At 44.9% G+C, this 13,526-nt stretch overlaps 1 protein-coding gene across 1 annotated transcript in view; it reads left to right on the plus strand.

Annotated features, from left to right (window-relative positions):
• The window catches only part of LOC124622783 (LIM domain-containing protein ajuba-like), an 853,017-nt gene that overhangs the window by 788,760 nt on the left and 50,731 nt on the right, over positions 1-13,526 (plus strand). The window contains exons 4-5 of the mRNA XM_047148575.1: positions 3,742-3,977; positions 13,165-13,289. Coding sequence (XP_047004531.1) covers positions 3,742-3,977; positions 13,165-13,289 — 361 coding nt within the window. The remainder of the gene's footprint in view (positions 1-3,741; positions 3,978-13,164; positions 13,290-13,526) is intronic.

Raw genomic sequence — 13,526 nt, forward strand, 5'->3', positions numbered from 1 at the left:
CAGTAGATCTACTCTTAGCATTTCGTTATTATAATTGGCGCTCCTATCCTGATTATGTGCAGGATGGGCGGGACGGGGCACTGCAATTACCGTACCCTTACAAATTTATGTTTTTCATGCAGAGAAATGGTGCTATCAGCACTATTATTGTCCACCATTCGTTGTTTCTTAATGGATATGGCCCGTGTCTCGTTAGGTAACGTACCATAACCTGACTGGAGTTTACACGGCCAAGCAATAGCTGGTCGACTCTTAGACTGCCGTCCCAGTCGTTCTGCCACGTGCCCACTTTCCAGTTCAAGAATTGAGCCACTGGTACTAACCCTCTCGTCTGAGATTTATTGGACTTTCTTTACCTTCCCTTTATGTGATTAGCAAGATCCTGGATGATTTTTCACCGCTGTGTCTACTGGGTAGATTCCGAGGATCACCAGTAAAGCATCGGTTGTGTTGTGCCAAACGCCCCTGTGAGAGTAAGGAGAACACCCGTCTCTGTTACAGGATTAGCCCGTTCCGTACACACCAATGTCTGAGCTCCCAAAGACTTGATTCGTAGCCTTTCATCGACGTGAAAATGGCATCTTGATAGGTTCTCACTGCATACAGCAAGGGCTTGTAGTTTGCTGTTACGGTACGGGCAATTTTGTGCATCATGTTTTCCTTCCTAGGTTAAGATTGTCTGGATGTGTTGCGTGAAATTACGCTTTACGTCCAGTTGGACTCCAGTTTTGTAAATTATGATATCGTCAGTATTGTGAGAATGATCATCACATCATCATCGTCATCATATTCATAATTCTCATCTTGTACAGTTTCCCGCCACTGGTAGGATCTGCTTGCAACATGTGTCGCGCCATCTTCTCCAGTGCTGCCCACACCTCCCTGTCGCTGCTCTGACGCAATCTTCTCCATTCTTCCAAATGCTTTCTTCCACTCCCTTGAGCAACTTACCCCTTGACCTTTTCCCTGGTCCCCCATATCGTGCATCTTCCTAGGCGTCGTCTTCCTCTTATCCAGTCCTTCTGCGTGACCATACCAATAAAATCCTTCTTCCTCAATCTACTCTTGTATGAGTTCTTAATGTGTTATCTCCGTTCACCATAAGATTTTCATGTCTTATCTATATCATTTTTGTTTCTCCTACCTCACTTCCCAAAAACTTCGTTTCACTTGCTCTCACCTTACTCTACTCACTTTATCCAAGAACCTGGTTTTTGCAGAGTACAACGAAACTGGTACATAAAACGACTGATATGTCACATTCTTACTTATCTCGAGGTTTTCTTTGCTCCATATCCTTTATCTCCCAGTTTTCATAAAGTTATCACCTTGCCCTGCACGTTCACTTATCTGAATTTACCATTACTTTCAATTTAGATTCATCAGGTACTTGAAATTTTCCTGGGCTCATTCTTTTCCAAATCGTGTCAGTTATCTTCTACACGTGCTTACGTAGTTAGTGGTTGTGAGGCTTCTCACTATGACTCCGGATTTCCTCAAAATCTTTCTTTAGCCTCACGCTCCCCAGAAGACCTGTCTTGTTCCTTGTAAGAGACTCTGTCCCTTACATAGTCTCCGGTGTCATATTTCTTATGAGTATATATTTCTTTTCTGCTTGTGACCATCAGTCGCAATTCTTTGCATTAAATTTTAGGTCATATTCCAGCGCAACTTCTTCTCAAGCATCTAACTGCTTCTGTACTTCCTCCTCCTTGTTACGTACACCATCAAATCGTCGGCAAACAACAGTCGTGTCTTCTTGTATTTTGTTCCTCTTGCCACTTATGTCATTAAATGATTCATCACCACTGTGGAAAGTAATGGAGATAGTGCACTTCCCTGCTACAGACCGTTTCTCTCTAACAGCCAACCTGTTCTGCCCTCTCACTTTCACACAAATCACAATTCCCTGTTACAACAATTCCTTTATCGTCGGCACAGTCTATTTCTGTACCCATTTCTTGCGTAGTGCCTCCCAAACTTTACATTCGGATACAATGTAGTATGCATCCATTAAATCCAGTAAGATCATCAGTAGACCTGTCCCACACTCATAGTGCTATTCCTGTAGCTGTTTCACTGCAAATATGAGACCTGCTGAGGAGCTTCCTGTACTGAAGCCATGATGTTCTTCCGTCAGCTGCGTTTCCAATATTCTCCAGATTCGTCTCTCTAAAACTTCTTTTTTTTTCCTCGCTGGCACTTTAGGTTAATGCTACTACAGCTTTATTTTCCAAATCCTTTGTCTTCTTTTCTTGAAGACAGGAAGGATTATCCCCATCTTAGCCTTTTGGGCTACTCATTTGCTTCGTTACAGCTCTCCTATACTCATATAATCTTATACAGCCACTGAGTCCCACCTCTTCTTCTGCTTTGATTATTTCGACACATAGTTCAGCCAAACCAAGAGCTTTTCCTCTTTTCGTGTTCTTCAATGCCTCATCCATTTCGGTCCACAATTTATATGATTTTCTATTTCCAGGCCACGCTCTATCTCTTTTACACCTCTGTCTTCCTCTACTGCTGCGTCTGGATTCAGCAAGTTATCAAAACATGTCCTCCAGAGCTCTTTGAGATCATACTTCTTGTCTACCTCTTTTTCATCTGTATCAACCATTTTTACGTTCCCTCAAATTCCTCGTCGCCCTTTTCTGATCATTCCAACAGTATTTTCTTATTTCGTGTGCTATCCTGTTCCATCACTGTGATCCATTTGCTATGCACTTCCAAGTTTCCTCTAAAACCGCATTCTGCGCATCCCTCTTTCTCACCTGGTATTCTTCTTTTGCTTCTGCTCTGGTTCCTGCCGACTTTACTATTCTCTAAACGCCTTATTCTTCTTCAGAACTGCTTCTTTAAATTCAGAATTCTGCCAAGATGTCTCCCGGTATCTCCTGCTATTTCCGATTCTCGCACGGACCACCTCTTATGGTTCTACTAGAGTGCTGTTAAATCTCGTCCAGTCTCCTACCCCAATTTGCAGCTATTCCAGCGGGGTTTTACTTGTCTTTTTCACGTATTGTTGCTTCAGCTGAGCTGCTTTTAGCTTCAGCTTCCGTACTCTTATTTGGTTTTCTGCTCATTTTCTCTCCTTAGTTTCTCTGATGTTCATTACTAATTCGTTGCTTTTAAAGTTCTTAAATTACGTGTGTAACACGTGTACTTCTCTTTTCAACAAAACGCATTTCAAATAATGTATGTATTTGAACTACATTTTATTGTATAAGCAGTGTTAAAGCGATGTAGTAAGCACTAATGTAAACTAATAATTATTATTATTTTAAAATCTGTTATGTATTTTATTGTTATTTTTGTTATTATTATTGAATTCATTTGCATTTGTGGCACACTAAAACTCTGAGTAGTGCGAATTATATTTGAGGGTGAGGCGTTAACTATAGACATTGATACTCTACAAAAAAAAAGTAGACTACAGACAGAACAACAACAACAACACCAAAAAAATCACGTGGAGGGGGTGTAGGTGTGACTCTCGTCCCTTTCTCTCCCTTCCAAACTACAGAGATGATAAAACACATTTTAAAAATAATTCTAGATCACGAAAATTCTGTCACCTCTCGCATCGAAACAGAACGCTGTGTCGGCGTACTGGACAGCAATGCTTTGCTGGTTTTCATCTGAAACTGATGTCGACGGTGTTGTTTACGTTGTAAAAAAAACCATTCAACCACCAAGATAGCATAAACTATATCGTTATTTGTTGTTTTCGCCTCGTTGCAGAGCCCGGGGCGCTGGAGCAGCAACAGCAGCAGCAGCAGCAGCAGCAGGCGGCGGCCGGGGGCGGAACGGGGGCGGCGGGCGCAGTGGCCGGCGTGGCAGTTGGCGTGGGGACGGCTGGCCGGCCAGTGGCGGCGGCGGGGGCGGCGGGGGCGGCGGTGGCCAGCGCGGGGGCCGGCGCGCCGCCCAGGGAGTGCGCCGGCTGCGGGAAGCGCATCACCGAGCGCTACCTGCTCAAGGTAGGCCTACACACACACACACACACACACACACACACACACACACACAGACGTAACTGAAAGAAGCGGCAGGCGACGTCACCGTCGGCTGGTGGTGTGTTCGCTCCAGACGGAACGCCAGCACGTCACGACGCTTAGTCCAGTACCAAACGGCGTTAGTGATGTTACAGGGTACCTTTGGTGACATAAAAAGTTGGAGTATAGTATCAGAACGAAGCAACTGCCAACGATAAAGTTTATTAATGGAAGAAGCTAACTTCATTACGGTGTTCTTCATAAAGTTCTTACGGTATTCTGCTCAGAAATGATAGATAGGAAAAGTGTAGTCCAATTATTTCAGAAGATCAACAGGTATTTCCAACAATATTAATGTGGGGCGACACTAAGAGCCTTTTAACCGTGTTCATTGTGGTTATTTAAGGTTATGTGTACCAAAACCTAAAACAAAACAATTGTACGAGGATAGTTTGAAAAGTTATCGGAATGGAATAGAAAGAAACGACTTACCTTAGCGGAAAACATTTACTTTTCAGTGTAGTTTCCTTGTGCACTAACGCACTTGTTCCAGCAATGATCCAAAGTATTGGTTCCATCTCCAAGATTATATTCCTCCAGGCCTGCACAAAATACCCGTCAACTTTTGCACTTGCACCTACATCTACTTATATATATATATATGGAAACATTCCACGTGGGAAAAATATATCTAAAAACAAACGAAAGCGTTCGTATTTTGATAGACACACAAATAAACACAAAAACACACACACAAAATTCAAGCTTTCGCAACCCATGGATGCTTCATCAGGAAAGAGGGAAGGAGAGGGGAAGACGAAAGGATGTGGGTTTTAAGGGTAAGGAGTCATTCCAATCCGGGAGCGGGAAGACTTACCTTTGAGGGAAAAAAGGACAGGTATACACTCGCGCGCGCGCACACACACACATATCCATCCGCTCATATACAGACACAAGCGTCTGTGGGCGCTTTGTTACTGCTCGCGCGGCTCCCCCCGTCGAAGGTTCCAGTCATCCGTTGGGCATTATGTGTGTGTTGTTTTTATTGTAAGATAGTTTAAGTTACATTAAGTAGTGTGTGAGCCTAGGGACCGACGACCTCAGCAGTTTGGTCCCATAGGAACTTACCACCACCCCCTATTATCATGTATCTTTTACTGTAATTGATCCATGACGTTGGCATAGTATTGTCCCGTAATTGTCTGACAAGTGGAAAGATATCAGCGTAATCCTTGCCCCATCCCAGAAAACTGTGCTTTGAAAATCGACATGGATTTCCTTTGCTTTCGTAGCTTTCTTTACAAAGTGCTTCATCATTGATCGAATATCGGCTTTCTCTCATCTTCACAAATCACTACACGGAAACAACAAAGAGACGTCCTCACCACAGATCTCAGAGCACTGACGCGTCACTTGTTTACTGATAGAGGATGACCCATTATTGCGTGGTAATCGTGTTGCGCTAGCGGTGACATCTAGCGGTGATTCCACGAACTTTGCAAACCACGTCGTATTTTTTACCATCCAAGAGCTGAATTATTCGTTGTCAAAAAGACGTTATTTAATAAAAAAAAGTCTTCATCTGTTAAAATTCTTATTCATCGTGGAAGAACAGTCATGGGATAAGCCAAGTTATCACGGAAGTCTTTGCAATATGTCACGAAAAGAAAGCAAAGTAGCACTTGGTAAATAAAGAACAAGAATGCGGAATAGCACGAAATCCACTACTGTAGCATAAGTGACCTTGGGAAATACATGTATGTTAACGACGACGACACCATCCATCTCACCAACGTCGATGTCAAAACTTTCTTGCCGACATACCTTCACGTTGATTTCCCGTTCTGTTGACGGCCTCCCTGAATGCCGCCATTTGAAGTGCATTGTGCAGTGTTCTGACATTCCGTTTCTTTGCGTCTAGTGTGGATCGATTTTCGAGTAAGTGACTTCCCTGCCTCGGTCAGCTACTCGTGGCTGGTGACCTTACTGCAACGCCTCTGTAGTATTATTTTCTGCACTGAAACTCGCTTATCACCAGTGATCGTTTTTGTTTACATGTTGGCGCCGAAACTGCGTGTATTCTGAGTGCTATCTGCTGCCAAGTTTGATAGCGAAAGGTTCCGGACTGAAGCGCCCAGAACCGGTCGGCCACGACGGCTGGCGTAGCGAAAGGAATTCATTACCTAACTCGTAATACAGTATCAGTATTAAGGAACTAGTGACTACTAATGTCCGAAGCGAAATTAATTGTGGACGTTCCTCAGACAGGTTGCGTGATAAATTCTTCGTATTGCTGAGACCCGAAGAAATAGGTTCAAAATGGTTCAAATGGCTCTGAGCACTATGGGACTCAACTGCTGAGGTCATTAGTCCCCTAGAACTTAGAACTAGTTAAACCTAACTAACCTAAGGACATCACAAACATCCATGCCCGAGGCAGGATTCGAACCTGCGACCGGAGCGGTCTTGCGGTTACAGACTGCAGCGCCTTTAACCGCACGGCCACTTCGGCCGGCCGAAGAAATAGGAAATGTGTCGTCCACACAGTTCAGAACATCAATATTTATTTGCTGCAGGAAATATAATGATGCAATCACGTCAAACAATATTTATAAGGCTATACAGAGCGGATTTTTACTTTGTCCTTCGTGTGTTGTTTTATTCCTAAGTGCCAAATAACATCCAGAACTATTTTTCTCCTTCGACAGACCTTGATGTTTGAAACATCATCAATTAATGAAAAAGCCAAATTAACGAAAATAACGATCGATAAGACTTCGCAATAACTTATGAAGAGAGAGAGATACGCGATGGAAGAAAATCCATTTCCACTATAAACGATACGGCTTCTGAGCATAGCGCGAGCCTGTTCTATGCATCTAATGCCGTCGGCCTAGACTGGACGTAGAATACTCGCGTTCCTTCTGGCGTAAAACAATACATCGAATGCTTACCGTCGCACAATACTTCTTGCGCTTTTTTAAGCAATGTTTCTTCAGTTTACCTTATCCACTGAAATTAAAAAAAAAATAACATTAGTATTGATAAACATATAAGCGGCCGAAGTACGTTTCGACAAAATTCTTCCGGGAGATTGGCGTGTCCTGATTTGATAATAATACCACACAGCCTAACAAAGGGAAAGCTAGATTCACTAGAAGCTAACTGGCAAGTGACTACTGACTTAGATAGCCGATGAATGCGAACAGTACCTTTTATATTGACTTGTATGGTTTGTACAAAATGGGTCGCTCATAGCGCAAGAATTGTAGAAATAACAAAAACCAGACACCTAATGTGCCATTTTATGGGTTTCCTAAGGACCATAAGAGAAATGAAACGGCACATTAAATGACTGCTTAATTACGATAGTCTAGAAACATTTACCGAGGAATAACGTTTCTTTTTTAAGAACAACGAGTGGATAGTAAACAGCAGAAGACACGATGAATTGCAGAAAGATATCATATACCTACACAGTAACGTGAAGTTCTGTTCCCTACACTTCCGAAAAAAACCAGTTTATGCGTTCTTTGAGTAGAAAATTGGTGTGAAACGCAGTTCCTACATTACTTAACGTACCATATAAATTACTGTTACTGCCGCTGGGGAGAGAAATACCCCATAAGCGTTATGATAAAATGACAAAAACGATAGAACTGTTTCCTGATTCAGAAGAAAATAGTTCCTCACCTATAGCTGCGCTGGAGCCACAAACGTCAAAATTCTGCTTCAAAAGTCGACTGAAGACATATTATTTATATTAAACAAGTATCTGTCAGTTAGAAAGTCGAGTGAAATGCAACAATGATCGAAACTTTAGAGTTTGTGCAAAACTTTTGCGTGTCAAACAAAGTGCCAATCTTAAGAACAGTCAGCAGTGTAAAAATGCATCGTTCCTATGGACAGCATACACAGTTTGTCCATATGTCATAATAGTATGTGTCATTACTCACTTGTAGAACATTTTTGGCTTATACATTTACATAGTTTTAATATTTGAATATTCTCTGTTACATTTGTTCAGTCTCTCCTTAGATTGTGTTTTGTATCGATGTCGCATATCTTTGTATAGTAATATTTGTACAGCTATAAATTCTCGCTGAAGTTGTGTGGACTATCTGTTTAGTATTAAGTTATCTGAAATGGCCTAAGAAGCCGAAAGTCCGTTCAGAAAGAACTAATAAATATTACTGTGGAACATTAATGCTTTGTATAAGTTATTAATACAGCATACTGTGTTTGCATTTACTTTGAGTGGGATAAATTGCAGTTATATGCAATTGTGAGAGTGTTTTCTTCCAGTGGACGTTATCCCCCCATGGAGCTCACCACCCTTTGGTGAGTTCATGCTTGGCTACCACGGGGCTCCAGCCCTTGCAGCACCTCTTCCCTTTCCGTTCTGCACGTCTGTCCTGCTACTCTTTTTCCCCTCCCGTGGGGAACATGGCAATGCGTTCCGAAGTTTCGGTAGCCCGGAATCGGAACAGTCTTTCATCTTTCTTCGTTCTGCATCTCCTCCCCTTCATCTACTTCGGCGTTTGAACTTTCTCTTTTGTTTCTTCATCCTCCCTGTGCCCTCCTGAAGAACGGCCCACGCGTTTGTCGCGTAACAGGTGACTGGGTAACGCGTAATTCCCAGCCCTGAGTCAACGAGTAGGGTTCGCACATACTCCCTGGTACAGGCCAGGCCCAGGGAGGGGTGACTGCCCGAGTTGTTACCTTCCCAAACTGCCAACTGGTCCCTCTTGCCAGGAGTTCGGAAGGTGTGACCTGAGGTGTGAACAATCACCTAAGGTGGGTGACCCCCCTCTGAGGTTGCCACCAGTTGGAAGGAGCTCGTCATCCTGGATGCTGGCAACCGTGGGAGATTGTTTCGCAATGAGCAAGTCACCATCTTAGTCTACATCTACTAAAAATGAACGGAATGAGGCTAAAGATTCAAATACTCTCCCAGCTGCACTTCGGTTCCTCATGGTATCACATACCAAAGGAGGTCAGTAGTTTGCTACAGTTAATCCGTTTATTATTCAGAAAGATGTTGATGCAGTTGCAGGACATGTGAAATCCTACTCTCGCTTACATAATGGCAGTTTGCTGTTGGAGACCAATTGTGATTTTCAGACCTAACAATTGCTTACAGCTTCGCTCCTGGCTATCCTGTTCGTGTCGAGGCCCATCGTATGCTGAATTCATCGCGTGGTGTTATTTACACTCGGCTGATTGATGGTCTGACCAAGGAAGAAACCCAAACTTAAAACTCTCATCAGGATGACACTGCGGTCCACCAGGTAACGAAAAAAGTTGCTCTTTTTCCCACATTTGACCGATTAGTGCTTCCATCAAAGATTAAGGCAGGCTATGAGGTCGTCATTGTCTGACTGTACATTCCAAACCCGTTGCCTTGCTACCAGTGTCACTGTTATTATCACACTCTCGTGTCCTGCCAAAACATGGTCACGTGTGTTACTTGTGGTAGAGATGCTCGCCTTCTTCTGCCCGCGCGCATCAACTGTAATGGCAACCATGCTGCCTCATCCCGTGAATGTCCCGTGTATCTCGATAAGCGGGTCGTCCAGGAGATCAAGGTGAAGGAAAAACTACCCTACCCTGTCACTCGCAAGTTGTTGGCTAGTCAAAAGCCCAGCATTTTACCATCTGGCGTTTATACCACCATTTTTACTACGCCTCGCTCTAGGAAGTACATGGCCACACAGACTTGCGACCTACAATTCAGTACTGCAGTTGTGAAAACGCCTAGTGTCACTGTAGCATCCCTGTCTCCTTCTCCTACAGCTACACAACAAGTCACCAGATCTTCGCGCCCGGCGTCTAATTCTCCTGCTACACAACCAGTAGGCCGGAAAGGACAAAAGAAAGAAGTGTTACCTCCCTCCAGCCAACAAACGTCTGAGTCTTCGTCTGCCAACCATAAAGGCTCCAAGAAATGAAACAAATGTAAACGGTCTTCTCCTTCCCCGAATCTGAGATCTTCTTCAATGGTGACCTCCATTTCGCCGGTGCACACTGCCTTCCATTTTCTGTCCTAGAATTCGCAGGTTGACCCAGGGAAAACGCCGACGCGTCTTTAGATTTCTTTTAATAGGGTTCTCCAGCCTCTGCGCCCTGTAGCGACGAGTTTTCGAAGACTGGCGCTCGGAAGCTACTGAGGTGACCACCCTTCATTTGCTCCTTCCTCCCTATTCCTCGTCATGACTCTTCTCCATTGGAACGTTCGTGACATTAGATCCAACAAGGAGGAATTACTGCTGTTCTTAGAACCACAGCGTCCAGGTTTTTCCTGCCTTCAGCAAATAAAACTGCGTCTTCTTTATTCCTGTCCGTTTTGACCTTTCCCCCAAGGACAGCATTCCATGTCATGGAGGTGTTATTCAGCTCATCTGGTATGACATCCATAGCCAAACCATCTCACTGAACACCTCGCAGCAAGCTGTTGCAGTCCATATTTTCCTTCCTCGTTTCATATTTTCGCTCTGAAATGTCTACATCCCTCTATCATTTGCTGTCACCAGGGCAGACTTCTTCCAGTTTATTGGTCAGCTCCACCCTTTTTCTCTGCCTGGCAACTGTATCGCCCACCGTCCCCATTGGGGCTCTTCAAGAATCTGTCCGAGAGGTTCCCTTTGGGCTAAACTTCTCGATCAACTCAGTCTCATCTGTCTTAAAACTGGAGAAGCCATGTTCCTTTCAGACTCCACACACACTTATTCCCATTTGGACCTCTCATTCTGCTCTGCCCAGCCTACCCATCGTCTCAAACGGTTCGTTCTCTCTGACACATACTTAAGTTACCATTTCCCGTGCGCTAACTGTTTGCTGACTCATACCACAACTGCATATAAATCCAACTCGCAGTTTCCTAAGGCCGACTGGAGGCTTTACGTCTCCCTGGAGACCTTCGATAAACAACATTTTCCTAGTTGTGATGACCAGGTAGAGCACCTTACAAACGTTATCCTTACCGCCACAGAACGTTCCATACCTCGCACTTTGTCTTTCCGTCTCGTGTCCCAGTCCTTTGATGGACTGAAGCATGCCGCAACGAGATTTGCGCACGGAGACTTGTTCTGCGCGTATTTAATCATCATACTATCATGCCGAACTGCATTCGCTACAAAAAGTTGTGTTGCGCAGTGTTGTCGCATTCTCCGGGATAGCATAAAAGCTAGTTGGATTTCATTTATTAGAGCTTTTAACAGTTTCACTCCTTCTTCCATCGTGTGGGGCAACCTCCGTCGGCATAGGTTTATTCCCTGATATCTAATGTGAGCATAGTAGATGATACTGTGGACCCTGAGGCTATCTCTAACAACTTAGACCGCTATTCTGCAGAACGTTCGAGCTCCACCCACTATCACCCCACCTTCTTCCCTCGGAAACGAGTGGAGGAGACATGAGTGATATCCTTCTCCACTCTCACTTCATCCCGATGTTCCGCCCCAGGGCCGGCCAGTGCTCATATTCCGATGTTACAGCACCTTCCTCATGCAGGTAGCCACATGATCCCTCGTACGTACAATCGCATTTAGACAGATGGCACGTTTCCCAGAAGATGGTCTCAAGCCGCTATCATATTCATACCTAAGCTTGGTAAGGACGGACACCTTCCTTTTAACTGCTGCCCCATTTCTCTCACCAGCTGTGTTTGCAAGGTGGTGGAATGTATGATTCATGGCCGCCTGATGTGGTGGCTTCGTCAACGAACTTGCAGTTCTCCAAGGACTTGTCTCCCTGGGCAGTGTCTTCAGCGATGTCTCGACCGTCTTTACTCGTGGAGCATCGACAGTGGCTTTCGCTTTTCCTCTGACAAAACCTTTATATGAATTTCTGGCGGCGCAATGGGTTTATTGCACCATCTTTGCATCTTGGGCTTGTTGCTCTTTCGTTCGCTGAAATACGAAATTCCTAGGGCTCATGCTTGACAAGAAACTTTATTGGCCTTCTCACGTGTCTTACTTGGCTGCACGCTCTACATGGTCCCTCAGTGTCCTACGTGCCGTAAGCAGTCCTTCCTGAGGAGCTGATTGGACCACCATTCCCCGTGTGTCCATTCAGAACTAGACTATGGTTGTTCCGTTTATTCATCTTAACACAATCCACCATTGTGGAATACGTTCGGCTAGCCCGGTTGAGAGTCTCTACCCAGAGACTGCCGAACTACCACTGTCATCCAGATCCTCCTAAGTGGATACGCATGCTCTTTGTCAGTCATGCCCAGCCACCCATACTAGGCCCTCTTTTTCGATGACTGGCTTGAGCGCCAGTATGGGGCGCGCCCTTCTTCTGTTACCTCCCAGAGTTGGCTTTCAGCTACTGCTACTGCAGCTTCACTTCACGCTACCTGGCACGATCCCTATGGGTATGAACCCTTCGCCACCTAGACGTCGTGTGGCGGCTACTGTTCATCTCAGACTTCATTCACTTCCTAAGGACAGTACTCTGGATTCGGTCTATCACTATCAGTTTCTCCACCTTCGCACGCAACTTAGCGATAGCACCTTCGTGTACACTGATGGCTGTTCTTCCCCTTCTATCAGGCCACCCAGTACACCCAGCAACATATTTTTAATTGTGTCATATGCTCTGATTCTCTGTGCCTTTCAGAGCCTCTGTGTGCTATGCAGAGTACAACCCTTACTACAACAGGTTCAAGAAAGCTTCCACTTGTTGACTCTTCAGGGACCCACTGTGATGTTCATGTGGGTTCCTTGTGACGTCCGTCTGACGGGAAATGAGGCTACTAACGCTGCTGCCAAGGCTTCCTACCTCGGCCTGCTAGCTCTTCCATTCCATCGGATGATCTCCGTGTTGCTGTCTGTCGGCAGATGCTGTCGCTTTGGCATCGCCACTGGTCTTCTCTTCATGGGAACCTGCACCGCGGGTATTAAATCTCTCCCAGCGGCTTGGTCGACCTCCACTCGGCCCTCTCGTCGCGAGGAGATCATTTTAGCTAGGTTGCATATTGGGCACTTTCTCTTTAGCCATCGCCTTTGGTTAAGTGGTGATCACCCGCCACTTCGACTGCAGTGGGTGTCGTGACTGCGTATGTTAAGACTGTGGCAACTACTTGTGATGAGTTACAGCCTTTCAAAACATACGTGAATGAGGAGCCAGCGGCCATCCAGTACAGTGATGCGTGTTTTGTCGGCAGGCGCTGGACCTGTTCTGGCACGAGGACTGCCTCAAGTGCGGCTGCTGCGACTGCAGGCTCGGCGAGGTGGGCTCCACGCTCTACACCAAGGCCAACCTCATCCTCTGCAAGAGGGACTACCTGAGGTGAGTCCATCTCAACCTGTCCGTGGAAGGACGCTCCAGTTTCAGTGGTATACTATAATGGTTCAGTTTAGACTATTTATAACGAATCTATCAAATTGAAGGTAAATACATGTAATTTATAAACGTTCTATATGTGCACCTTGAATTATTCAGCACACATCCAACCTAAAATACAATTCTTCCAACAATACAGTTAAAGGTTCAGGGTAATGGAAACAATAGCGTCTTCAATTCTGT

This window comes from Schistocerca americana, chromosome 7 (genome assembly GCF_021461395.2).
Source record: "Schistocerca americana isolate TAMUIC-IGC-003095 chromosome 7, iqSchAmer2.1, whole genome shotgun sequence".
Classification (NCBI taxonomy): Eukaryota; Metazoa; Arthropoda; class Insecta; order Orthoptera; family Acrididae; genus Schistocerca; species Schistocerca americana.